The sequence below is a fragment of the Fusarium coffeatum genome, assembly GCF_003316985.1.
Source record: "Fusarium coffeatum strain FIESC_28 chromosome Unknown BRIP53273_contig_123, whole genome shotgun sequence".
Taxonomy (NCBI): Eukaryota; Fungi; Ascomycota; class Sordariomycetes; order Hypocreales; family Nectriaceae; genus Fusarium; species Fusarium coffeatum.
This window is the reverse complement of record NW_022157916.1, coordinates 113,111-137,278: the sequence shown is the minus strand read 5'-3', so window position 1 is coordinate 137,278 and position 24,168 is coordinate 113,111. Positions and strand designations below refer to the sequence as shown.

The following is a 24,168-nucleotide window of genomic DNA, read 5'->3' as shown; positions in this document are numbered from 1 at the left end:
CAGTCAGACTTCCTATTGATCTATCAAATTAATGCAATAAAACGTGCCCTGACTAGAATACCCCAGCCTTCTTTGTTGTAAGAGAGAGCACGGGGTACTAAGGTAATTGTGTGACGTTGCCTTATCGATAACGCTACTTATAAAGACGCTTCTGTGTCGCGACAACACCCTTCATCCACCCCATGCACACAGGCCCCAGAACCCATCGCCATGGCGCAACAGGATGGGCCTATTACCTCCATCGCGGAGCCAGGCATCAAAGCCCAAGGCCATCTCTTGCATGAGATGCGCAGGGAGGTCGCAGGTCTTTTGAACAGAAATCAAACAGGGTTTCCTGGCGCCCAGCCCGTGAGCTTCTCCCGACAGCATCTCGAAGAACTTACACAGCACGAGTAGGACTAGCCGCTGGCATTTAATGACGTTGGCTAACGTTGGATTGTAGCTATTATGTCGTCGAAAAGTCCGACGGTATCAGATACCTTCTTTATTCGACAAACGATGAGAAAGGCGACGAGGCGCACTACCTGATCGATCGCAAGAACGACTTTTGGTTCATCACAAACAGGAACCTTCACTTTCCCCTCGAGAACTCCCCCCAAGAGTTCCACACAAACACGTTGATCGATGGCGAATTAGTTTGGGACACTGGCTCCGACGGGAAGCGCGTCCCCATGTTCCTTGTTTTCGATTGCCTGGTGCTAGACGGTGCCCAGCTTATGGAGCGAACACTCGACAAGCGCCTCGCATACTTCGACCAGCGGTTCTATCGTCCATACAAGAAGTTATACCAGGAATACCCTACTGAACTGCAGTTCCAACCATTCTATGTCGAGATGAAGAAGCCCCAAGTTGCCTACGCCATCGACATGATGTTCAGAGACATTCTGCCAAAGCTGAAACATGGCAACGACGGGCTTATTTTCACCTGTCGCACCACGCCCTACAAACATGGCACCGACACCCACATCCTGAAGTGGAAGCCCCCAGAGGAGAACACTCTTGACTGTCGTCTACGCCTGTCCTTCCCAGAAGCGAAGCCTACAGAATCGGAACATATGGAGGGTATCACGGAGCCATTCATCGATTACGACAGCATCCCGAAAGCCGAGCTGTATGTATTCAAAGGGAACGATGGCCCTGAAAAATACGAGTACTTTCACGATGCCCATATTACCGAGGAGGAATGGGAGACCCTCAAATCTCTTAATGACCCCCTGGATTGGCGCATTGTTGAATGCAACATCGACGAGCAAGGACGATGGCGCATTGTTCGTTTCCGTGACGATAAGAATGAGGCGAACCATATCAGTACCACTAAAAGTGTCCTTCAGAGCATCGAGGATAGAGTCTCAGAGAAAGACCTGTACAGAGCAGCAGGTGACATCAAGAGCGCGTGGAAGGCTCGGGCTAGCAGGGGCTCTAAATAGTAGAGTCAGTCTATGGACATGGCGTCTAAGGAGATGTTTCTGTATCGATAGGGCGAGGCGTTGGGAAAGGCATCAGGAAGATGGTTTTCGTCTTTCAATGTTGCCGATATTGGCATTTAGAACAGCTTTATGACTTGTTACTATTACGTGCACTGTTGGCTTGGGTGGTCTTAGCTGCATATCAAACCAGAACAAGATGTGTTGCAAAAGCAAAGTAATTATGTTGCCTATTAAACTTTTATTAACTATACCTAGCACCCAACGTCACCTTATCCATTACCTAGGTATGCAGCATAACCCAAGCCAAAAGCAGATTTACAGACCCCATCGCTTTGCTTTCCAGTTCCCGTGCCAAGTCCGTTGCCAGTTACCAGTCGATGAAACTCCAAGACTCCAGAGGAATGGCTTCATGTTCACATAAGTGAATCCGGAACCTTTCATCCATCGCGCAGCGCTCCCTAAAGCTGTCGGCGTATGCGGTAGCTCATTAGTGTTGATTAGAGAAGAAACATGATGACGGCAACGAGCATGACGGTGCAGCTAATGTTCGTGGTTCCACTGGTACCACCCCAGCCTCGAGGCTCAGGCTTCTTGTTGCCGCCAGAGACGGTGACAACAGGAGGTGTAGGCACGTGAGGCACCATGGGGCCATTGGCAGTGGGTTCAGGCAACAAAGTGGTATTAGCGGTTGGGTAAGGCGGGTAAGGGGATGGGGGCACAAAGATTGTCGTGGTAGAGGTGGAAGGTTCACCCTCAGTTTCGTAGACTGTCGAGATGAAGGTGCTCTCGGGAGGAGCGTTGGCGACATTCGAGGATTGCGGGTAGACCATCGTCAAAGTGTAGGTGGCACATGTTGTAATAGTACTCAGTTCCAGCCTAGGAGTAGGGGAAGTCAAAGCAGTGGTAGTGATGCTAGTAGGACTGGTGAGGGGCCAGGGTTCGTCGACGGTGATGGTGGTGAAGATACTGTTAGTGATCGGGGTTTCGAAGTCTGATCTGGTAACAGTCTGTGGATTGCCAGTGATAGTGGCATCCGGGAGCCCGCTGGTGATGAATGTATCGGTTTCGGACTTTGTAACAGTCTCTGGGTTACCGGTAACGACGGCATCCGGAAGGCCGCTGGTGACAGAGGTATCAACATCGGTTTCTGTAACAGTCTCCGGGTTACCAGTGACCACGGCATCTGGAAGGCTGCTAATGACAGAAGTGTCGATTTTGGTCTCCGTGACTGTCTCTGGGCCACCAGTGACAATGACAGGCGTTTCGGGAAGAGCAGCAGAGGTGGCTGCAGGACTTTGGTCAGGGGCTATAACGATGGTAACAGTCTCCGTCGTGGTAACAATATGCTCCTCGCAGTACTCGGTAGATTCCTCAAAGGGAGTGGACGAGGAGGAAACAGAGACCTCATCAACATAGGTAGTGCCGTGAACAGTCTCGAACACAGTCTCGAACTTAATAGTAGGTGTATGCCTGACCTCATAGATGGTAGACAGTGCAGTCTTGGTCCTGTATAGATGGTCACTTCACATGTCTTTGGTATATTTAGATGATAGGCACATACGAGATTGGGTATGAAGCATCGACAGCTTCATCGCGGCGGGCCATGGAATGTCCAAGACTAGCAGTGGGAGCTTCGGAGTGAACAACAACCCCGTTTCGAGCTTGAACTATTCGTAGTTAGTCATTTGACTGTTGTAACATAAAAAGGTCCTTACCCCATTCCGCGGCAAAAACGCCAATGCCAAACATGGCAGCGCAAAGACTGAGGCAAATCATGAGAGTGATAATGGCTTTCTTGAGGATAGAGCAGAGCTTCTTCGACTTGTTCGTCTTGGACGCGTAGAGGGCCGTCTCGCCTTTCTCAGCATCCATCACGGTCGCCACTAATGACAATCAGTCTTGGGGGCGGCATAATGAAGCGGACAACGACGTACTTGAATCTGGTTGGTAGAGCGAAATGTTGGATAATCAAAGCGACTATTTTATCAGTTAGTGAGAGATTGTGCTATGCAAAGAGCTTCAAGATTGCATGTCATGAGGAGGTGCTGCGACAAGCGTCGGTGATGAGAAAATGAAGTATGGAGAGGAGCCGAACTGAAAGGAAAATGGAATAAGGACATACCGATCGTGACGATAGAATGAAAAGCCTTTTCTGCTATGCAAGACAAATAATGTTAGACGTTGTAGTAACGAAGTTGGTGGAGGAGTGAAGAAGAGAAGAGAAGAGAGAAGGCGATGGGAAGGGGAAGAATATAAGCAGGTGGTGATTCGGAGAATAATCGAATGGGCAGGAGTAGATCACCACAGTGACAGACGTAGTGAAAGAGAAAGAATCAGTGATTCATTTCGCCGAATAGCAAGAGCATGGCGGCTTCAGCTTTCCTGTCGGCTGGTCTGCAGCTGGCAGCCAGTGCCAGATCCTGACAGTGCCAGATTTGTTCTCACCTGTCGGAAGGAACATACGCCTTGGACATGGCAAGTAATCTCGAACCCCAATTTGTTCTCTGTGACTGGGGAATAGGAAACATTGGCGGGGCCTACTTACGATAAAGTTGGTATCGGGTTAGTATCTCAGTAGGGAAGTTGGTTCGATATCCTCGATGCGGCAGGTATCAAACGAGAGTTGGCCGAAACTCGGATTAGATTGAGGAGAAAGAGCGAGTCAGTTTTATGTAGGGAAAGTAGAAAGAGAAAGAAGGAGGGAGAACATCGCTCCTGCCTTGGAAGGAGAAGCAGCTCAACTTGTACTTGACAATTTGCCATCAATCTAAAGCACTGCAGCAAAGAACCCACGCAACACCATATTCCGCTTTCATCGACGGGATATACCCCTTTCTCAGACGAGAGTAGCTTGAATAACTCCATACCTAGGTACTATACCTCACCCCCCCTTCCGACGTATCAACAACATGACTTGACGCATGACAAACGACACGGCCAAGCTTGTGCTACAGTAATATAGCCCAAGTTGCTCCAGGCCGAAACGACTGAGGAACTTCCTTACGCAGAGCCACAGAAAAGGAGATTCTGTGACAATGTCGCCTCGCGGTGAAATGAAGCAAACATGATCGTGGTTGTACATCAACGGCTATGATGGGACGACTCAAGTATTACAATGTTTCCACAACACATGCATGCTGTGTATGTGCCTACTTCTGTAACTGCCGTATTGAGAACTGTAGGGGCCAGCGTGTCTATCAGGGGAACGAGTTTGAGAGGTGACCAGACTGTAAAGGACGAGTGACAGGAATGGCAGACTCGAGAAGTGAAAGGTACGGCGATGCCTTTGTCCTCTAGTCCGTACTTGCAAACATCTATACATATGGCTCCGAACTAGGTATGCCTCAAGCATCACTACACTAACTAAGCAACGCGATATATTGTGTATAGATAAATAAACAACTCAAATCTGCTGTATGTCGAGTTCTTTGCATTTATCAACGGATAAGGTAGCATTGAGTAGACCAATGCGCCTCCAGGTGATATAACTTACAAGACTCTGATTGTTGTTGCTGGAATTGGCAGGTTTGGTAGATAACGAGTTTTAATCAGAGACTTTAGATGAGGATGTTTGCACAAGTAGTTGGGTGGCCCGAACAATATCGTAGTGCAATCTCCATAGCAGAAAGTATAAGCAAAGCCAAGGTATGAAGTTAGGAAAGAAATACTATTCTGCGTTTATATTAAGTGACTACACTATTTCGTCTCTTAGGTAGCTAGAGTCAAGCTTTTTGATACCTCGAAAGAAGAAAAACTCTCAATGAACGCGGACGTAGAACGAAATAGTGGCTTCACTTGCTTTAAAGATTAATTTTGACTCGAGAATGACGTGAACTATATTGTATTGTGTTGTATTGTTGGATCAAGACTGGAGGTTGGTGATTTATGCAGCTAGCCACAAGCATTACATCTATACCTCCACTACTAGGTAGCTCAGTAAAAGCATATAACAAGAGGATCTTATCCAATTGGTAGATTTGAGCTTCATCTACGGGTCTAACTTGACTTAGGTAGCTTCTAGTGGTTTTGGACTGCAGTCTGCACCTAAGCTCTCTCTCTCTCATACCTAACTAACTAAAGTGGAGTGGAGACCCCAAAACTAAGGTCGCGTCGCGCACACGGGCGGCCACAGCCATGGCCACGGAACACGCCTCCGCTTATCACAGAGCCTCTCCCTCTCCCACTTTCACAACTTCCATACTTTTATCAGCGGGACCAAGACAGAAACAGACAGGGACTTTGTTGTCGACGCGCAATCTTATCGCATTCATATTGTTCTTTTTACTGGTCGCTTGACTGAGTCGAAGCCCATCATATTGCATATAGCAAGCGCATGCGATGCCGTGTTAGTTAGTACTGTTGCGCACCACGAATTCTCGTATCCCAGCACGACTCGAAACTGCGACATCCACACCGTATATCGACACGTAATCCTCCAAAACTCTTCCCCAAGATCTCTTTGTTACTTGGCTCTTGGCTACAATCAAGACTCGGATTTTGTATAGCGCATAATGGCGCGACGTCGCGCGCGTAACGAGAAGCCCGCCGAGGTGGTGGAGGAAGAAGAAGTGGTCGAACAGGAAGAGGAAGAACAACAACAAGAGCAGCCTGAGGAAAACGGCCAAGGAGCTTCAGAAAATGAAGAGGAAGGCGAACAACGCAGCCTGGAATTCGACGAGGAACTTTCCTGGAAACCCGCCAAACCAATTCCCACTGGCACCTTGATAAAGCGACTGGACAAGCTATCCAAGGAGCTGTCTGAGCTTGACCAAGGCGCTACCGACCTTGATTCTCTTGCAAACGTTGCCAAACAGTTAGGTCATCGCAACTTACTTCAGCACAAGGATCGCGGCGTCAAGGCATATACAGCATGCTGCCTGGTCGATATCCTGCGACTCTGCGTCCCTGACGCACCCTTCTCTGACGACCAGCTCAAAGTGCGTATGACATAGCTATCGTCTGCATCTACATGAATGCTAACATGCACTAGATGATGTTCACTCTGTTCATTAAAGATATCCTGCCCGCTCTCCATAACCCCACGAACCCATATGACAGCCAGCACAAATACGTTCTTACATCTCTAACTGAAGTCAAGAGTGTTTTGCTTCTTCACGAAATATCCGGAGCCGATGAGCTGCTTGTGCGACTATTTAACAATGCGTTTGACGGTGTAGAGACATCTGGCTCCAAGGCAGCCACTGAGGAGCAGGTCGCCAAAGATGTCGAGCTTCATCTGACAGAGATGCTCATGCAATTGATTGATGAGTCTGGTGGCGTATCACCACAGGTTGTCGATGCTATCATCAGTCAGTTCTTGAGAGCCGCTCCTCCAGGGGGCAATCGAAACAAGGGACAGAACGGAAACCAGTCCACACTCCTTCTCAAGTCTGAGCCACCAGCCTACGTTATGGCCAAGAACATCTGCAATGGGTGTTCTGATAAGATGGCTCGCTACGTGAGTCAATACTTTAGCGATGTCATCTTCAATGCTTCTGGATTCGCAACCAAAACCAATAGTCATCGACAAACAGATGATTCTGATGAAGAAGATGCCACTACAGGTCCATCTGATGCGGACCTAAAGAGTCTTCGTCAAGCTCATTTACTCATCCGCGAGCTGTGGAGAGCTGCGCCTGCCGTTCTACTCAATGTAATTCCACAAGTCGAGGCCGAACTTTCCGCCGATAACGTCCATCTTCGTCAGATCGCGACAGAGACTATAGGCGATATGATTTCAGGCATCGGTGCTGCAGGGCCTCCTCCTCGACCTACTCTTGATCCATTAGCATATCCTCCGTTGAAACTACTAGACGAGGTTCCAGGCCCGGCCGTGGAGAATGTCCTAACAAAGCCTTACTCTCCTCAGTCTTTTGCCCAGACGCATCACGCTGCCTACCGCAACTTTGTTGGGCGAAGAAACGACAAGACAGGCATCATCCGCACCGCTTGGGTCACTGCTTGCGGTTACATACTGGCTACCTCAGCAGGAGGTATTGGTCTGAGCCGTGAGGAAGAGAACGAGCTCGTCAAGGCTCTGTGCGACAAGTTGAACGACAGCGAAGAGAAGGTCCGGCTTGCCGCAGTACAGGCCATTGAGCTTTTCGACTTCCGTGATATCGTTCTGAAGCTGGGTGCCCTTGGTGGTGTAGACAAGCCCGGCTCCATATTCGCTAGCTTGGCAGATCGATGCCGTGATAGAAAGCCAGCTGTTCGTGTTGACGCCATGGTTCTTCTAGGCAAGCTTTGGGCAGTTGGTGCAGGTGAGATTGCCGATGAGCAAGAAGCTGTCACATCTTGTCTCGGTGGCATCCCCTCCCGTATCCTCAACGCATTCTACATCAACGATTCTGATCTGAATGTTCTTCTGGATCGTGTCATGTTCGAGTGCCTGGTTCCTCTAAAGTACCCAGCTATCAAGGGTGCCAAATCGAAGTCAACCTCTCAATCCCAGAGTGCCAACAACCAGGCGGAGCAGGACAAGATTCGTTCAGAGAGAATCCTGCTGCTTCTCAAATCCCTCAATCCTTCAGCCAAAACAGCATTTTTCAATATGCAGGCTCGCCAGCCTCAGGTCGCCAAGGGAGTGGAAATCTTCCTTCAACACTGTGAAATATATAACGGCGGTGTCATTGATGGCAACGAGGAAAAGGTCAAGGCCGCCTTGAGCAGGAACTTCCAGTGGTTTGGCACATTCTTCCCTGACCCGCTCAAAGTTCGCAGCGACTTGCAAAAGTTTGCGAAAATCAACGATCGCCGTTGGTACCAGCTGATCAAATACTGTGTGAACACTGACACAGAGTACATGAATGTCAGGCGAGCCATTCACGAGTTGGTGACCAAGATTCAGGCAAGGCCTGAAGCTGCCGTTTGTCTTGATACTCTCGTTCCTCTATTATATCGCGCCAGCTCTTTGATGTACAACCGAAGCCACCTTGCTACTATCATGGACTATTCCAAGAACGACAAAGCAGGCTTCTCGACTGTCGCCCACGAGATCTTGAATGACATCTCACAACGAAACCCTGATCTCTTCAAGGCGCACTCGGAGAACCTACGGAAGGAGATCATTTCACAAGCGCCTTCAGAGAGCCAGCCCAATGAACCAGGCGTGGTGGATATCCTCAAGGCATATTCATCGTACTCAAAGAGGTACCCTGACGACATTACCTATGACAAGAAGTTCGTCCAAGTGCTCATGAACTATGCCTTGTATGGAACTCCTGCCCGGAGTGCCAAGTATGCCGTCAAGATTTTGCTAGCCAAGAACGATGATAAGAGCAAGGTCACCGCAACTACTCTCCTGCAAAGGGTCATGAAAGATTTGAAATATGGCTCACCGCATTTCTTAACGAGATTGGCCGCAGTCAGCCAACTGGAACGTATGGCACCGACTGTCACTGTAGACTTTGATGATAAGATCAACGATCTGACAATCAAGCAAATTTTACGGCAGGTCCGGACAGAAGAGGAGAAGGCCGAGGTCTCATGGGTTGAAGATGAGGAGATGAACGAAGAACTTCAGGCAAAATGCCTGTCGATGAGGACATTAGTCAACCAAGCACTTGCCAACCAGGATGATAAGGATGCTGTGGTTCGTGTAAAGCTTGTCTTCAAGCTTCTGAAGGAAATTGTGGTTGCAGAAGGAGAGTTCTGTAAAGTCAAGGACACTCCGCTAGCCCACAAGAAGCGTCTCAGGCTCCTTGCTGGACTCATGATCTTGAAGTTATGTACTGTCAAGAAGTATGATGACGAGTTTGATCCTGCCAGTTTCAACAAACTCGCCGAGCTCATTCAAGATACTGAGCTTCAAGTCCGTCGAATTTTTATGGAAAAGCTACAGAGTTACATCACCCAAGGAAGATTACGAGCGAGATTCTACACGATGCTCTTCCTGGCTGCATTTGAGCCGGCTGCAGAGCTCAAGACCCGCGTTGAGACGTGGTTGAAGTCCCGGGCCCGACTTTTTGCTGAGAATAAGACGCGCGTACTGGAGGCCATGATCAGCCGTTTCATTCCTTTGCTGGCTCACCATCCTGACTACAGCTCTGACGTTGATGATCTAGCTGATTTTGCCAACTACTTCATCTTCTACCTTAACGCGTGCGCATCAGAGGACAATATTTCGCTGATCTACAAATACGCGGAACGTGTCAAGCAAACACGAGACGCACTCAACCCTGAAGCCAGTGACCGGCTTTATGTGCTGGCCGACGTCGCTATGGCAGTCACACGCAAGTGGCAAGAAAGGAGGAACTGGGTCTTTCAGGCTTATCCAGGCAAGGTTGGTCTACCAAGCGGTATCGTTCAGACTTTGCCTTCCAGCGAAGCCGCACATGAGATTGCCCAAAAGCAATACATGCCAGAAGAATTGGATGGGAAGCTGGATGACCTGCTAAGAGCTCTGGATCGCAAGAAGGTTTGTACCGTCATTCCCCCAGTTTGTGGTCACTGCTAACATACTGTGATAGAAGCGAAAGTCAATGGGCGAAAAGCAGGACCCGCCAGCAAAGAGGGCGAGAACTCAAATTAAGACGGTGATTAGAGAAAAGCGAGAGCCAAAGCCAAGGACGCCCAAGGCCAAGGCCTCAAAACCTAAGAAGTCCAGACCGGCTAGAGATTCTCCGCCTCCTTCAGAGCGTCGTCGCAGTGGTCGAGCACATAAGATATCCACTTACACTGAGCGAGATGATGAAGAAGATGAAGAGGAGATGCTAGATGGTGTTGCCGAGTGGGATTATGGAAATGAGAGCAAGTCTGATTCGGGCAATGAGGAGTCGGAGCTGTCAGATGCTCCCGAGGTTGAGGAAGCAGCCGACAACGACAACCCATCAGACGACGAAGATCCTCCAGCCCCGGAAGAGGACGAGCCTGAACAGCCTAAATCCAACGGGCGCAATTCCGCAGCTGATTCGAAGAGCAAGACAACCACCAAGTCAACTGCGAAGGCCAACGTTGCCGCCGAAGCAAAGCGACCAACTAGGGCAACGAGATCACGACGGGGCAAGGACGCAGAAGATATGGATGTTGATGCCGAGGAGTAGTTAAGAATGCGACCAAAAGAGGAAGAAGTTGAAAACATGGTAATGAGTGTTTTGGAATGATGCTTGTTTCTTCAGAGGTGCTTGTGGTGTTTCTCTTTCTTGTTATATATAGGCTCAAGAGTGAGCGGGATGCGGAGGCTGACTTCTATCTATCATCGTTGGGCAGGAGTCTTTGGTTTGTATCTGTATTCGTACTCTCGTATACCCTCTCTTCTGGGACTACCAATCATACTTTGCTGTTTTGACATCCTTGGTTCACATGTTGTGGTCGCACTCCAGCTTGTATTTTGGTGATTCATGTTGGGAATTTATGAACATCGGTCCAGCATTTAGAAACCAAAGATTGAAATAAAAGTAAGCGCTTCACTGTTAATATTCACTCCCTATCCCAACCCAGCTGTACAGCGCCTAATACTTCCCTGTCGTATCAAGACTCCAAACAGACATACCAGCCCATAAGGAGGGAGACATATTTGTTCATCGCACCCATACCCTATGACCTGACCATCCCATTCTCCCTCTCTGCTCGAGGTGCTATGGACAAAAAGAAAATGATTTAGAAAAACACCCGGGACTCTGTCTTTTAAGAAGCATAACTTGCATCAAAAGAAGAAAAGAAAGCAACGCCACCTTGTCGTCTAATAAGATACAGCCCACACAAGTGTTTGGATGGTGTTCCCATTTGAGTAACGCCCAGGTAAATAGCAAACTCAGGGGTTGGCCTCCCTTGCCACACGCTTGGCAACCGCGTTCTTGTGGCCCGAGAATTCAAGATGAGCCTCGAACTTCCGAACCGTCATATCAGGGCCGGGTGTGTAAAGTTTGCTTGTGCAATCCAGACAACGAATGCGCGGCAACCAAGCATACTTGACACCCTCAGGCAGTGGTTGGCCTTGAATAGGCAACTCCGTCACGGGGTCGAGATAAGAGTATTTCATCATGGCTTCAAACCTATCGCCACGGTTGTATGTCTTCTCTAATTCTTTAAGGGCATTAACAAGCCATTCAGGGGGTGGGGGCTAAGGAAGAAATTGTCAGTACTAAACTTTAAAGTCCGTTTCATAGAACAGTTTGGTGACTTACTTGTGGCATAGAGGCAGATTGTCCGGGCACTGTCGGGGGGGCCGGTAGTCGACCTATCTGACCTGGAGGAAGCGATGAGGAGGGTGTCATCGGCGCATGAGGGGTAGCACTGGATGGTGTGGAAGGCGGTGGTGGCATGGATTTTGAGGGAGCAGAAGCGCTGGGAGCTCGCGGGAAGGCAACTGGCGTTTGAGATGATGCTGTTAAGTCGGAATAATCACGGTTCATCAACCGTCTCAGCTTATCCTGGCTAAGCTTGAGGGTCACAATTAATTGCGTGGGCTCTTCGGTTTCTTCTCTGAATCGGCGGGAGGTTCTAGTTTCGTGATGATGTGTGATTGCGCTAGCTTCAGGGGTTTCAGATCGACCAAGGTTGGCCATTCTCTGCTGAGCAGCAGATGCAGCACCGCGCATGCCGCGCGTTCGAGCAGTACCACCGGTAATTTGTGAGGGAGCAGGTGAGTCAGGAGCCGAGTCCTCACTATCGTCGGATTCAGAAAGGTCTCCATCCCGCACAGGACGCTTCATTCTGGGACCAGCAGCTCTCTTGTACAAACGGCTCTCATCAATGGTGGCTGCGGCCCCAGGTAAAACGGATGAGACAACAAGCGTTCGAATGGTTCTTTGCCTCTCTCTAAGATCGGGCAGTTGAGGACCACCCCGTCGATTAATCGATCGCTTCTGGCGTCGCTGCTCGCGGGAGAAGATCGTCTCGTTTCTTTCCAGGTCTGCCTCGCTAAGCTCGTAGAGATATGGTGCATAGTCCTTGGCCTGTTGTTGGGGTCGGAAGACAGTCGGGAGGGGGGTCTGCAAGAATGCGCCGACAAGATCAGGATCCTCAATTGGGCGTCCGTCAAAGGGATGACCGACGCTATACAAGCTGCGAGTAAAGAGTTGCGTTTGCTCCCGGATACAATGTGCAATGGCGGTCGTGAACTCTCCCGATAGAGAGAGATCCCGCGCCATATTAGCTGCAAACTCCTCTGGTGAGTTTGAGGGGTTGTTGATCTCCCATTCAAACTGATCGACAAGGGTATGCTGGCCGATTGTGATGTTCAGTTTGATGAGGACTCGCATCTCATCGTTTTTGTATGCTGAGTATGGGAGTTCGGGGTCCAGCGCATCGTCCTCAGAGTATACCAGGGGGTAAAAGTCATTAAGCTGCTCGCGCATTTGGTGCACAACCTGTTCATATACTGGTTGCGATGCAGGCGGCTTCAGACCCATATCTTCAACGAGCTGTGCCGCAAACAACTCGACTTGAAGCAGTCTCTCGTGTAGATTCCACGTAAATGTATCACGCAGCTTAATCTTATCCCATTCGACTTCCAACCGCAACGGCACCAGTTCCTCATGTTGCTCGGCCTGTTTGAGCATATCCTTGCGCTTGTACTTGAGAGGAGGCGTCGTTCGTTGGCCGGGTCGTTGTTTCTGGGAGGGATAGACAATGCGCGACTGTCCTTGGTTCTCTGTATATCCATTGCCGAAGCCATTATAGCCTTCACCGTATAGCCTTGATGGAGGAAACCATTGGCGATAGTCGGTGCGAACCTGGCGATACTCTTGGATCTTGTCCCGCGTGTCGCTCATTATTTTACGGGTCTGGTCGAGTTGACCACCGAGCGCGGCCGCGGCGATGGCATCACGGGTGATGAATCGCTCCACCATCAGCTTATCAAATGACTCCTTGGTGCGCACTGGCATATTGCCCGGTGAGTTTGAAGAGGATGCATCTTTCTCAGAGCCTGTGGCAGATGCCGGGCCTGTAGCCGGCGCCGTCGACGAGGACGCGGACGGCTGAGCAGCCATATTTGGAGGGTTTACGGGGCGTGGATCGCGGTCGCGGGTCGCGGCGCAGCGGAAGGGCCGCGTCGGAGAGGGAAGAGCAGAATTATTAGAGATTGCACTCGAATCGCGATGCGGATTTAGATGGGCGGGTTCGTTAAGTTAAAAGAGTTGACCTTGGCGGGTGGATTCGACGTTGTTGGGCGAAAGTCTACCTTGAGTTGAAAAGGCGCGAGGCTTGAGGATTTGTTCAGTTCAGCTGCAACTGCAAGTAGCAGACTGGGAGGATTCTGCGGTGCCGCGACGGGACCTAGAAGCTGCTAACCTACAACTATTATGTGGCTAGTGGCATGTCTCAGTGTACATTCTGGTCCACCACCGATGCGGCAAAAGTAATGTACAGCTACTCGACTGCGCCACGTCGGTATGAAACGCATGTGGCGTGTGTATTGTATGCTGCAGAATATCGTGAGATTCATTTGTTATTAACTCCTACCTACCATATTATCATGGATTGGGTCTTTTAAGTCAGTAACTTATAACATTGCACGTAAAGAAGGGGTTCTCTATATACTCTTACGACGGCGTGCACTTATACACTAGATACCCGTTACTTGGATTGTAACGTCGACCGACAGTGGGAAATCAGAACCATGGTTTTTAGACTTTAACAATGAAACCAGAGCCCAACTAGAGTTTTATCTTGTACGATAAAATCTTAACACCGTCTTGAGTAGTATGAATATCTATATATATAGTACGTAAGGTTAAAAACTGTTCCTGAGTCGATGGACAGGTGAGATCGTATAGGGTAATCTGCTTAGAAGTAACGGGACGGGAGTGACCGAAAGCCCAATATGGAATAGGGCTAGATGAAGTCATACCTACTAACCTACTGATCACCAAGTAAAGATAGTACGGTGCTCCCTCCCTGTGCCCCTGGTGTGTTGAGTATTAGGTAATTTGCATCAAGGGAAAACGGTGATGGATATTTGTCTTGAGATCTCAGATGGAGAACGAATAGAAATTCAATCGTTCAATTGATTTATTGCATGACAAGACGCAGTCATATACTCAACCTTCACTTTATGGTTTACAGTACCATATGCATCGGGGTGGCGCTTGGTTGCTCGCACAAAGGCAGTTGCCCACACGACACAAGATCCATCGATACAAAGCAGAGCAGAGTTGGGATGACCAAAGCCTGACAGCACAATGTCAATTCAAAGTGTCTCATATAAGAAAGAAATCAACATATCACAAGATAGAGCTCAGAATCTGGTGGATAAATATGTCCACTCTCACTCTCTCTCTCTTCCTCGTATTAACTCCAAAGGAACCCCTCCATCCATCAAACTTACTGTACCTATACGGATAGGTGCTAACTCATTAAACCCTGCTGTCGAAGCCCTCCAGCTCAATCCCCACTTCCCATTCCAGTCGTAAAACCCACTGGCTCCAGCTACCTGACCTGACCTGACCTATTCCATTCTGATTCTGATTCTGTGCGACTGACCTGCTCGAGCTTTCATCCACACTGCCCCGGCATTTGCAGTTCTTCATTTTTTCTTAAACCCAACCGAGTCAAACAGAAAAATTGCCCACCATGTCGTCGGAGAACAAGGAAATCGGTAAGTCTTTTCCCTCAGGTTGAGTCCTGAAATACAATCACATCCATTCATTATACACGAGTCCAGCTCAAGCTCCTGTCTGCACAGTCAGCTGCTGTTGCTGCTACCCCTCGTTACCTTACTTCACCACTTGCTGCCCCGCCATAACAGCAAACTGGGCAAGCCATTCACTCTTGCGAATGCCCTCGTCATCAATGCCCCACGATGGCCTCGCATTGAGCTCTGACATACTGACACCTATTTTTTAGATTACTCTCTGGCTAACCCAGACACCCTCACAAAGTACAAGACCGCTGCTCAGATCTCCGAGAAGGTTCTTGCTGAGGTTTCCAAGCTCGTTGTTCCTGGCGCCAAGATTGTCGATATCTGCCAGCAGGGAGACAAGCTCATCGAGGAAGAGGTTTCCAAGGTCTACCGAGGAAAGAAGATCAACAAGGGTTTGTCATACTCGAGTCTGACCCTGACGACATAGCTAATGCTGCTCCAAAGGTTTCTCCCACCCCACTACCGTCTCCCCCTCGTCCTACGTCACTCCCTACACTCCTCTTACCTCCGACGAGGCTGAGGCCAGCGCCGAGATTAAGGATGGCGAGGCTATCAAGATCCAGCTTGGTGCTCAAATCGATGGCTTCGGTTCCATCGTCTGTGACACTGTGATCGCCACCCCCGAAGACAAGGCTGGCGAGAAGATCACTGGCCGAACTGCCGACCTGGTCCTCGCTAACTACTACATCAACGAGGTCCTTCTGCGATTGATGATCCCCCCTGGTCTCCTGGCCCAGGGCTCTGATGAGGAGAAGGCCAAGGCTGCCTCCCAGAAGGCTCCCACACAGGCCAAGATCACCAGCCTCCTGGAGAAGGTTGCCAAGGCCTACGAAGTCAACATTGTCGAGAGCACCACTTCGTGGCTTTTCGACCACAACGAGATCGAAGGTAGCAAGAAGATTGTCCTTTCTCCTGCCGAGGGCACCAAGGGTGAGGGTGTTCCTGAGGTCGGTGAAGTTTGGGGTGTCGAGGTCGGTGTCAGTCTGGGCTCCGGAAAGGTCAAGGGACTCGACCAGCGTGCTACTCTCCACCGCCGCACCAACCAGACTTACGGTTTGAAGCGACCTACTTCTCGCAAGATCCTCAACGAGGTCCAGAAGAAGTTCGGTATTTTCCCCTTCAGCTTGCGACAGCTTGAGGACGAGCGTGACGCCAAGTCTGGTGTCGTTGAGTGTGTCCGAGGAAACGTCTTCCGCCAATACGAGCTCGTTGGTGACAAGGACAACTCCCCCGTTGCCCGATACCTTACAACTCTCGGTAAGTAATACTCCACGCAACAAAGACAAGGTATATTGCAAGAGTTGAAGATACTGACGCAAACTCAAGCCATTACCAAGAACGGTATTACCAAGCTTGGTGGCCCTCCTGCTCTGGACCTCGAGAAGTACGAGACCGACAAGAAGATCGAGGACGAGGAAATCCTTAAGATCCTGGAACAGCCCATGGCCCGAAACACCGGCAAGAAGAAGAGCAAGCCCAAGAAGAAGGCCGCCAAGAAGGAGGGCGATGAAGAGTAAAGTACATGGCATCAAAATAGCTGTTGAAGAGTTGCGGAAAGATCAAGGATCCAAGGACGGATGAAGCAAGAAGCGCAAGTCAAACGGGATGCATATCGGCAGCTTGGGTCACCGACTTACCCAGCATTGGATGGGCTATATATATGAAGGAAAACATCTTCATAAGAAAACCGTCGGAAGGCTGAAAGGGACGACAGAAACCGCCAAAACCGACGTCAGCCATTTTGATCAGGTGGTGTGATCCAGCCAGAATATATAGAAATCTCACACAGCCCGATACTGATCAACTATGAATGTATTTGTGATGCACCTTGCAGGACCCGACACATCTATTGGTGATGCATGCATCTTTCGAACACGACGCCATGGGGAAGACCAAGACTCGCCGGAAGATATTGGGCGGCGATGGTCGCAACAAGCCGACAATGACTAAACCAACAGTAATGCGTTCGTACGCCCAGGGGTAGTTCCGAAGTACCAACTCGGCGTGAATCACAAAATGTGGGATGTCTGCTCATGGCGTATGCCCCCTGAATGCACATGATTTATGACGAGGTGCGGTGTATGGTAGCAGAAAGCGGAGAGAGAAGTCAGATAGGCAAATGCCAGTCACCAACCAAGTGGCTGGTGATTTGGTTGCCTAAGTTGCTGTGACTTGCGGCTAGAGGAGGACACTACAGTACACTCTAGGGTTATCCAAGCACAGCACTAACAAACAAACAAGCCAGTGCTGAATGGACAGAATCGCCAATGGCTTCCCGTGCTCTGGACGGTAATCTATCCGTCACAGTGGCCTCAATACTAGAGTTGTCCAGGCGCAACGGTGGTTGATGGAGGTGGCCAGAGGTTACCCCTATTTTGATCATGTGTCAGTAGGTATCTATCTACCATAACTTCCTCTTTCCCAAGAAATTTAAAGTAGTATGGCGTAACTTTCATGACAATAGTGTATAAGGAATTCAAGCTACAGTAGGTACTTTATTTTACAGTCCTAAGATGGCGAGCTTGAGCTAGTGAGCGGGTGGATTGTAGTGGTGGTTGCTAGGGGAGAGAGCTGGAGCTCTTATCCATCTTTTGTTAGTGCTGGAGCTTCCCTATCTTACAGAACTAAAAGCAAACGGTTGAATACAAGATTGAAAGATGAACCACCAGAGAGCCGCCGAGTAAAATGAAGAAAAGGTAGGATACATCTCATAGGGAAGAGTGATAGGAAAAAGAAGACATTAAATTGGTGGATGTAAATAAATGAGTAAATCCTGGGCACGGCAGGGAGAGCTCGAGCTTCAGGTGCTACAGAAACCACTGGAGGAAGGGGTACCGTCAACATTGGGTCATAAACCATCACATGGGATTTTACTATGAATTAGGTGCTATTGGTAGGTATAGCAGGTTCATTACGGATACAGCACAACCAACAAAGGAATACCACAAATAAAGACGGAACAAGAAACGAAAAGTTTAGGCTGCCAGTGCCAGAAACTCTTTTTTTTTTCTTTCTCACTTCCTGCCCTTCCTACAGTCCTGGGTTACCTTGGACCCCCCTTGTCCCTTGTCCGACCCGCGCCGTCAGCTCCGATGCATGCACTGACACTGGGTATGGGTCCTGTCTTTCAAGTCGAGGCGACGAAGCAAAGCAGAGTAAAAGCCCGAGTCTCAACCTGCAACGAAAAGCAACCCACTCACTCATTCACTCTTCAACAACTCGCGTCCACGACCTTGAAAGACGCGATAATACGGCAGTAATTCATGCTGCTTTCTAAGTGAAAAGTAAAAATATTACACTATTTACCCCTATTCAATTTTGTGCAGCCATGCTAACCACTATTCTTTTCAGTAGGCCTAGAGAGGTGCGCTGCCCGTTCCACGGCAACTGGCACACGCAGGCTGCCCGACACCCTCCAGGACAGGGCAGGACCGGACAGGACAGAACCAGGCAAGCCAAAGCCCGGCACAATGATTTCTTCAAATACCCGCGCCACACGATCCCGTTATTCGAGTCCGGCGCAATCGCAAAATACTAAATGGAATGGGGTCCTCGACGCGTCTAAGGGGGCGACGGAGAGCTCAAGGGCATTTATGCAGCGCTGGCTAGAGCCGAGCGTGCAGAGCAAGGCGAGCTTCGAAGATGACGGGCTGGTGCGCTACGGCGTGGTTGAGAATATGGCTCCTTTGGGAAGTCTGCCAAAACCCAAGAAGACGGGACCCGAAACAAGTTCTGGCGTTAAAAGGATTATATTGAGGCCGTCAGGGGCAGGTGCTGCCAAAAACTCGGCGCATGTCGCCGCGACTGACCCTGTTGTGGATGTTGACGTGGACGCGGATGCGGAGGCGCATGTGGATGTTGCGATTACGGCGAGAGCGGCAGATTCTTCCCCTCCACCCGTCACCTTGCCCCCTACACCGCCACGGAGGGTATCTATCGTTCTCAAAGACGCAGCAGCAGCAGCAGACGACGAGGACGACGAAGATTACGATCCCAGTCGCCCAAAACGACGTCAGTCTGGCCGTGCATCCCTGGGAAAACGGACGCGACGCTCTTCGGCCGGTCGCAGGAGCTCTACTGTGACTAAGCCGACGGCCAAGGGGTCAAAGGAGCGCAGAGGATCTGAGAAAGAGATCAAGGCAGCAGTGACGGTAGCTGCAACAGCAGCCGAAGCGGGAGCCACAAAAGTCATCCAGGATTCCGAGCAAGAGGACGAAGAAGACGAGGCAGACACAATCCCAACAGAGGCGACAATTCACGCAGCTGAACCTGTGGAACCCGAAGACAAAGAATTCGCAGACAAGGTTGTTGAAGCTGCAGTGGACGAAGCTCTCAAACATTACCGATATCCGACCGCGTGGGCGCTGCGGACCCTCTACGACGAAAAATCAAGTGACCCTCAGTTCGTTGCCATGATTGAAGACGTCTTCACCCAAACAGCGGATGAGGCTACGATGCGCAAATTTTCCAAGCAAATGGAAAAGAAGAAGCGAGAAGGCAAGAAGGATAACCAAGGATGCTATTACTTTATTCCTCCAACCACCAACAGCAGATTTACTCCCCACAAACCCAAGGCAGCACCGTATAGCAAGCTGCTGCTTCACAATCAAGTAGAGGAGGTGGTTGAGGTGGCAGACATTGAGACAGAGGAAGAAGAAGAGGAAGAGGAGGAGGAAGCAGAGGAACAGTTTGTCGATGAAGAGGAGGAAAAAGAACAGGGAAGCAATCAACAACCACCAGCTCGAGCCGCCAAGAGGGCAAAGACATCACATTCTCGCACTCACTCTTCTTCTCACTCATCCAAGACCCAGACTCAAATTCAAAACCAAACCCAAGCCCAAACCCAGGCTCAGGCAACCCGCAACACACCACGAAAAATGTCCTTCGATAACCCACCCCAAACGCCCTCGCGCAAGCGAAACAGGCGAGATTCGGCCTCGAGCGACTCATCTCTCTCGTCAGCTCTCAGCCTGTCGTCGCCTGAGGCCATCATGGGTAGCCCCAGCCCGGTTCGTCGAGGGGGTACCGGTCGCCCTGGACCCGACTCCAGTGATGCGCCAAAACCTCGGCCAATCACCACCCGCCGCAAATCAGTCGCCTCCAAGACAGGTACCACTACCAGTAACAAGTCCAAGCCTAAGACCAAGGCCAGTACCAAGACCAACAAGTCTACTAAGCAGCAACCATCATCACCCACCATTCCCATCTCAAACACCAGCACTCACATTGACGCTGATGCACCACCCGCAAGTGCGACCATCAGCGTGAGTGCCGACGCCAGTATGCCGGGACGAGTTCCTGCTGCACAAATCTTTCCCAATCTACCTACCAAGTCAAAGACAGGAAAGAACAAGGCATCATCTGCCCCTGCGGATGACACTCTCGCCAGTCATGATAAAGACGAGTCATTTTGGGACAGAAGACGCGATGCGCAAAAGTTTGCCAACAGTGTTACGGCCCAGGAAAGCTCTGTTCGAGGAGCAGAGGTCGACGAGGAGCTTTTCACAACTCCCGCAAAGTCGACAAGGAAGACGCGTCAATCCGCCGCTGCCTCTACGGCGACGACAAGATCTACACGGTCAGCTAGCAAGAGACCTCATGATGAGATCGACACTGCCGTGTCTCCTGTTGCGTGGTCTTTCCAGCGCGATGAGAGGGACAGCTCAGCCGGAGGATCACGGGCTGCGACGCCCACGCTACGCCCCCCAAAGAAGCCGAGAACTGGCCTTCGTGTCAAGTCATCGTAAGTCACACCCGAATCATCATCTTTATCACCATCTGCATCGCTTCAGTCATGAGTATCATGATAGGTATTATCAGAATGCTCCTGGCCGTGGATTTTCCAAATGTCTCCTTGATTTATGAGAGATCACGGAACGTCTATGCAACCAGGCTCATCTCTTCATTACCTGCAGTCATTTTCTCGAGATGCCTTAGTTACACTCTTTCCCACCACCTCTTAGTTCCCCAGATCATGCTAACCATGTCTTCAATCTAGTCCCATCAAAAAGAGAGGAGGAGGAACTGCTGCTGGAGTACCTCGGCCGCTGGGAGAAACCCCTACAACGAACGGCATAGCCAAAGATCAGGTATGTTCTTACTCTGTTCACTGTTCACATGTTCCGCAATCGCGGGGAAAAAATTGCTCTGGTTTGAACTGGCCTCGTACGCTCTGGATGGCCAACATCATGGAGTTTGCTGGGAAATTCACCAGATGGTGGCCAATTTTGTGCTGTGCCTTGTCTTGTCGGGCCAGGATTACCAACGGGGTAATCTCTCGTGGTCCCCGAAGATCCGCTTTTCCGAACCAGCCCCCAGCATTTGAATCAGCAATCAGGACGTGTTGAAACGCGAACTGCAGCGCATGGTGAACACAATACGAACTTGAACATAGTTGACTAATTCGACCCCCCTTTTCCAGGTATCGGATAATGACGAAGATTGCTCTGCCTGCGGTGCTGCTGGAGACGTCGTTTGCTGCGATGGATGCCCACGGTCATTCCACTTTGAATGCGTGGGAATGATACCCTCAGATCATCTCCCCGATGAATGGTTTTGCAATGAGTGCTTGTATAAGCGATACCCCTCGCGCATGCCTGCTTTCAAGGGTGTCTTTGCAGCTGCTCTTACCAATCTGGAGAAGAGCATTCCTCGTGCCTTCAGCCTCCCTAAGAAATTACAGACCCGCTTTGAGGGCGTCAAAGCTGCAACTGATGGCGATTATGAAGAAGTTATTACTTCAAAGACGACCAAGTGAGTGACGCTTATTTGCAAGGGAGAAGTCAATCTGTACTGACAAAACTTTCAGGAAGAAGAATGGCTATGAAGAATTGCCAGACTTTTTCAAGCAGCGTGATGAAGGGCAAGCAGTGATCTGTCATGGCTGCCAAAAGCCCGCTACGGATGTGCGAGCCATCATTCCGTGCAGCGTCTGTCTATTCTACTGGCATATCGACTGCTTGGACCCTCCTCTTGCTGTTCCGCCTGTACTCAAGAATTGGCGGTGTCCTTTACACCCTGAAGAGATCATGGCCGATGTCCGTCCACTTGCACCAGCTCACCGTTTCCGAAAAATCAAAGGTGCCCAGACTATTGTACCAGCTTTCTCGCGAGGCATCAAGAACAACGGGCATATTGAGGTGGATTGGAGCGACGAGTCTGATATTGAATCTACAAACAATTCCGGCTGGCCAGATCCCGACTCATTCGGCCGAGCCTACAAGCTACCAGCTAAGGGCATCGTGCTTGATTTTATTGAGCAGTAAGTATAGCCACTTATTCTGACACAACATAGTCTAATCCTGATTTTCAGATTACGTCGCCAAGATGCTGGTTACGGCCCCAGGCGTGATGAATCTCGATGGGTATCTACTTTTCCCGCTGGGAGAGATCCAAACAGACCTCTTGCAGGTTCTGAATTGCAGCGAAGCGTGGACGAAATGCAACTGGCTTTAACTTTGACCAGTCTCAAGGAGCGCAAATCAGACGGCGTTGACTACTTGGTTACGGCCCTACTGGTAAGTCGTGGCAATCCGCTCATCCACACGTCTTACTAACGATCGGTCGATAGGATGCCGCTGATCCTAGCGTCTTATCTCTCATGACAAAAACAGATGCCAGCAACATTTCGACTGGCCACTTAACAGATAACGACAAGCTTAGTCTGCGTGCTCTTCTTACTCAGATGGACGCCATGGGAAGTCGTATTCGACAGCTTCTTGGTGAGCCCGATGGTGTCTCTGCTTCCATGCTCGAAGAAGATGTCATACCAAGTATTCTGTCTCCCCAAGACTCGGCCATTGCTGAGCCACTTGACAAGGTTACGGCACTTCCAGTTACCGAGCCCACTCCTCCATCCACTATTGATCACGCCGAAGGCGCCATGGAACTTGACTAACGATTTCTTTTCCGGATAATTGACCCTGTCGCCCCGTAAGAGTAATCGTGGTTTTCTATTAACCATACCAAGCGGGATTGGTACTCTATTTGATTACACTATAACACTATCTCAACAATTTCAGAGGCAAGGAGACCTCTGTACGAACTTGTTGCGGCTCGGAAGTCCTTGTGCAGGCAGTGCACAATCGACCACTGCTCACATATTTTTACGTGGCCTTTTTGACTACCTACATATCGCCGGAGTTTGGAGGTTTCTGCTATTTGAATCATTGCCCACGACTATAGATACTTCTGGATGCTTTTTGTTGATCGATTTGACCACCCATCCTCTTCGCGCTATGGATCTGTTTCATCAAACAACCAGTCATCACCGATTTGCGCCCCTATTGCGTTTTTGTTCGGTTTTTTTCTTTTTCAAAATTCTATATTATGCACGAAATGACCCTTGTTTCGCCACCATGGCGAAAGCTCAGTAGCAAGAAGCGGGCAGCGGGATGCTAGATCATCCAAAAGCGTTGCTCTAATTGCTCTTTGTTGTATCATAGTCGAGAGCAGGCGAGGCACACAGCATGGAAGTGAGACTGATCGATTCAGCCACCTAGAAGGAAGGGGTACAGAGGCAGATACGATGAGTACTTGGTACTGAAAAGAATAGGAGATAAGATATATGACTTTTAATCACCTTCAGTTTGAAACAGACATATCGATGAGACCGATTTATGCTAGTTCTGTATCAACAATTGAGACATGTACGATGCTTGTAGCCCACCGAGCGGTCTAGGTTCTGATGTCAGCGCCAATCTAATTGAACTTCCATAAACAACATCAATTGCTAAGTCATAAAAAGCTACAAGACGTAGATACGTCAGAATGCTCTTGCAAATCTTTTTACTATACAACAATCCTCTGAAAGATATGGCTTGCAAGTGTAGCCAGTCTCACAAAGGTTATAAGATAAACCACCTTGGCATTATTCGTAATGCCCCAACATTCTTTTTCCCAAAGTCTTGCATCATCTCTTTCATCAAAACTGACATTGAGCTGGTGAGGCCTATAAGAAAGACTCAGGTAGAGAGTCTCATGGGCCCATAAGAAGACAAACAGGTCAAGAGTTAACCGCCGCTCTGAACAGAATCGTGTAATACTGAATTTCTTCGTTTAGGTTTTATTTTTTCTCGGGTTCGTTTAATCGTAGAAGTGGTCCTGCTTGATCTCCAATCTTTAGGCGACGGTGCCAACACTTTCAAGACCGGC

General features: G+C 49.5%; 6 protein-coding genes across 6 annotated transcripts; 4 read left to right on the top strand and 2 right to left on the bottom strand.

Annotated features, from left to right (window-relative positions):
• Positions 1–210: 210 nt before the first annotated feature.
• On the top strand, positions 211–1,427 carry FIESC28_05757 (uncharacterized protein; the record flags this gene model as incomplete). The annotated part of the gene is made up of 2 exons (XM_031159902.1): positions 211–392; positions 443–1,427. The coding sequence occupies 2 exons, from the start codon at positions 211–213 to the stop codon at positions 1,425–1,427; spliced, it is 1,167 nt and encodes a 388-aa protein (XP_031016065.1).
• Positions 1,428–1,924: 497 nt separating this feature from the next.
• On the bottom strand, positions 1,925–3,299 carry FIESC28_05756 (uncharacterized protein; the record flags this gene model as incomplete). The annotated part of the gene is made up of 3 exons (XM_031159901.1): positions 1,925–2,933; positions 2,989–3,094; positions 3,143–3,299. 3 exons carry the CDS (start codon positions 3,297–3,299, stop codon positions 1,925–1,927), a joined length of 1,272 nt encoding a protein of 423 aa, XP_031016064.1.
• A 2,639-nt stretch (positions 3,300–5,938) lies between these two features.
• Positions 5,939–10,471, top strand: FIESC28_05755 (uncharacterized protein; the record flags this gene model as incomplete). The annotated part of the gene is made up of 3 exons (XM_031159900.1): positions 5,939–6,364; positions 6,418–9,846; positions 9,899–10,471. 3 exons carry the CDS (start codon positions 5,939–5,941, stop codon positions 10,469–10,471), a joined length of 4,428 nt encoding a protein of 1,475 aa, XP_031016063.1.
• A 710-nt stretch (positions 10,472–11,181) lies between these two features.
• Positions 11,182–13,363, bottom strand: FIESC28_05754 (uncharacterized protein; the record flags this gene model as incomplete). Its single annotated transcript, XM_031159899.1, has 2 exons — positions 11,182–11,490; positions 11,555–13,363. 2 exons carry the CDS (start codon positions 13,361–13,363, stop codon positions 11,182–11,184), a joined length of 2,118 nt encoding a protein of 705 aa, XP_031016062.1.
• A 1,582-nt stretch (positions 13,364–14,945) lies between these two features.
• FIESC28_05753 (uncharacterized protein) lies at positions 14,946–16,532 on the top strand (the record flags this gene model as incomplete). Its single annotated transcript, XM_031159898.1, has 4 exons — positions 14,946–14,970; positions 15,219–15,407; positions 15,460–16,272; positions 16,342–16,532. The coding sequence occupies 4 exons, from the start codon at positions 14,946–14,948 to the stop codon at positions 16,530–16,532; spliced, it is 1,218 nt and encodes a 405-aa protein (XP_031016061.1).
• Positions 16,533–18,485: 1,953 nt separating this feature from the next.
• On the top strand, positions 18,486–22,912 carry FIESC28_05752 (uncharacterized protein; the record flags this gene model as incomplete). The annotated part of the gene is made up of 6 exons (XM_031159897.1): positions 18,486–20,758; positions 21,014–21,104; positions 21,437–21,768; positions 21,824–22,276; positions 22,328–22,532; positions 22,586–22,912. 6 exons carry the CDS (start codon positions 18,486–18,488, stop codon positions 22,910–22,912), a joined length of 3,681 nt encoding a protein of 1,226 aa, XP_031016060.1.
• Positions 22,913–24,168: the final 1,256 nt, after the last annotated feature.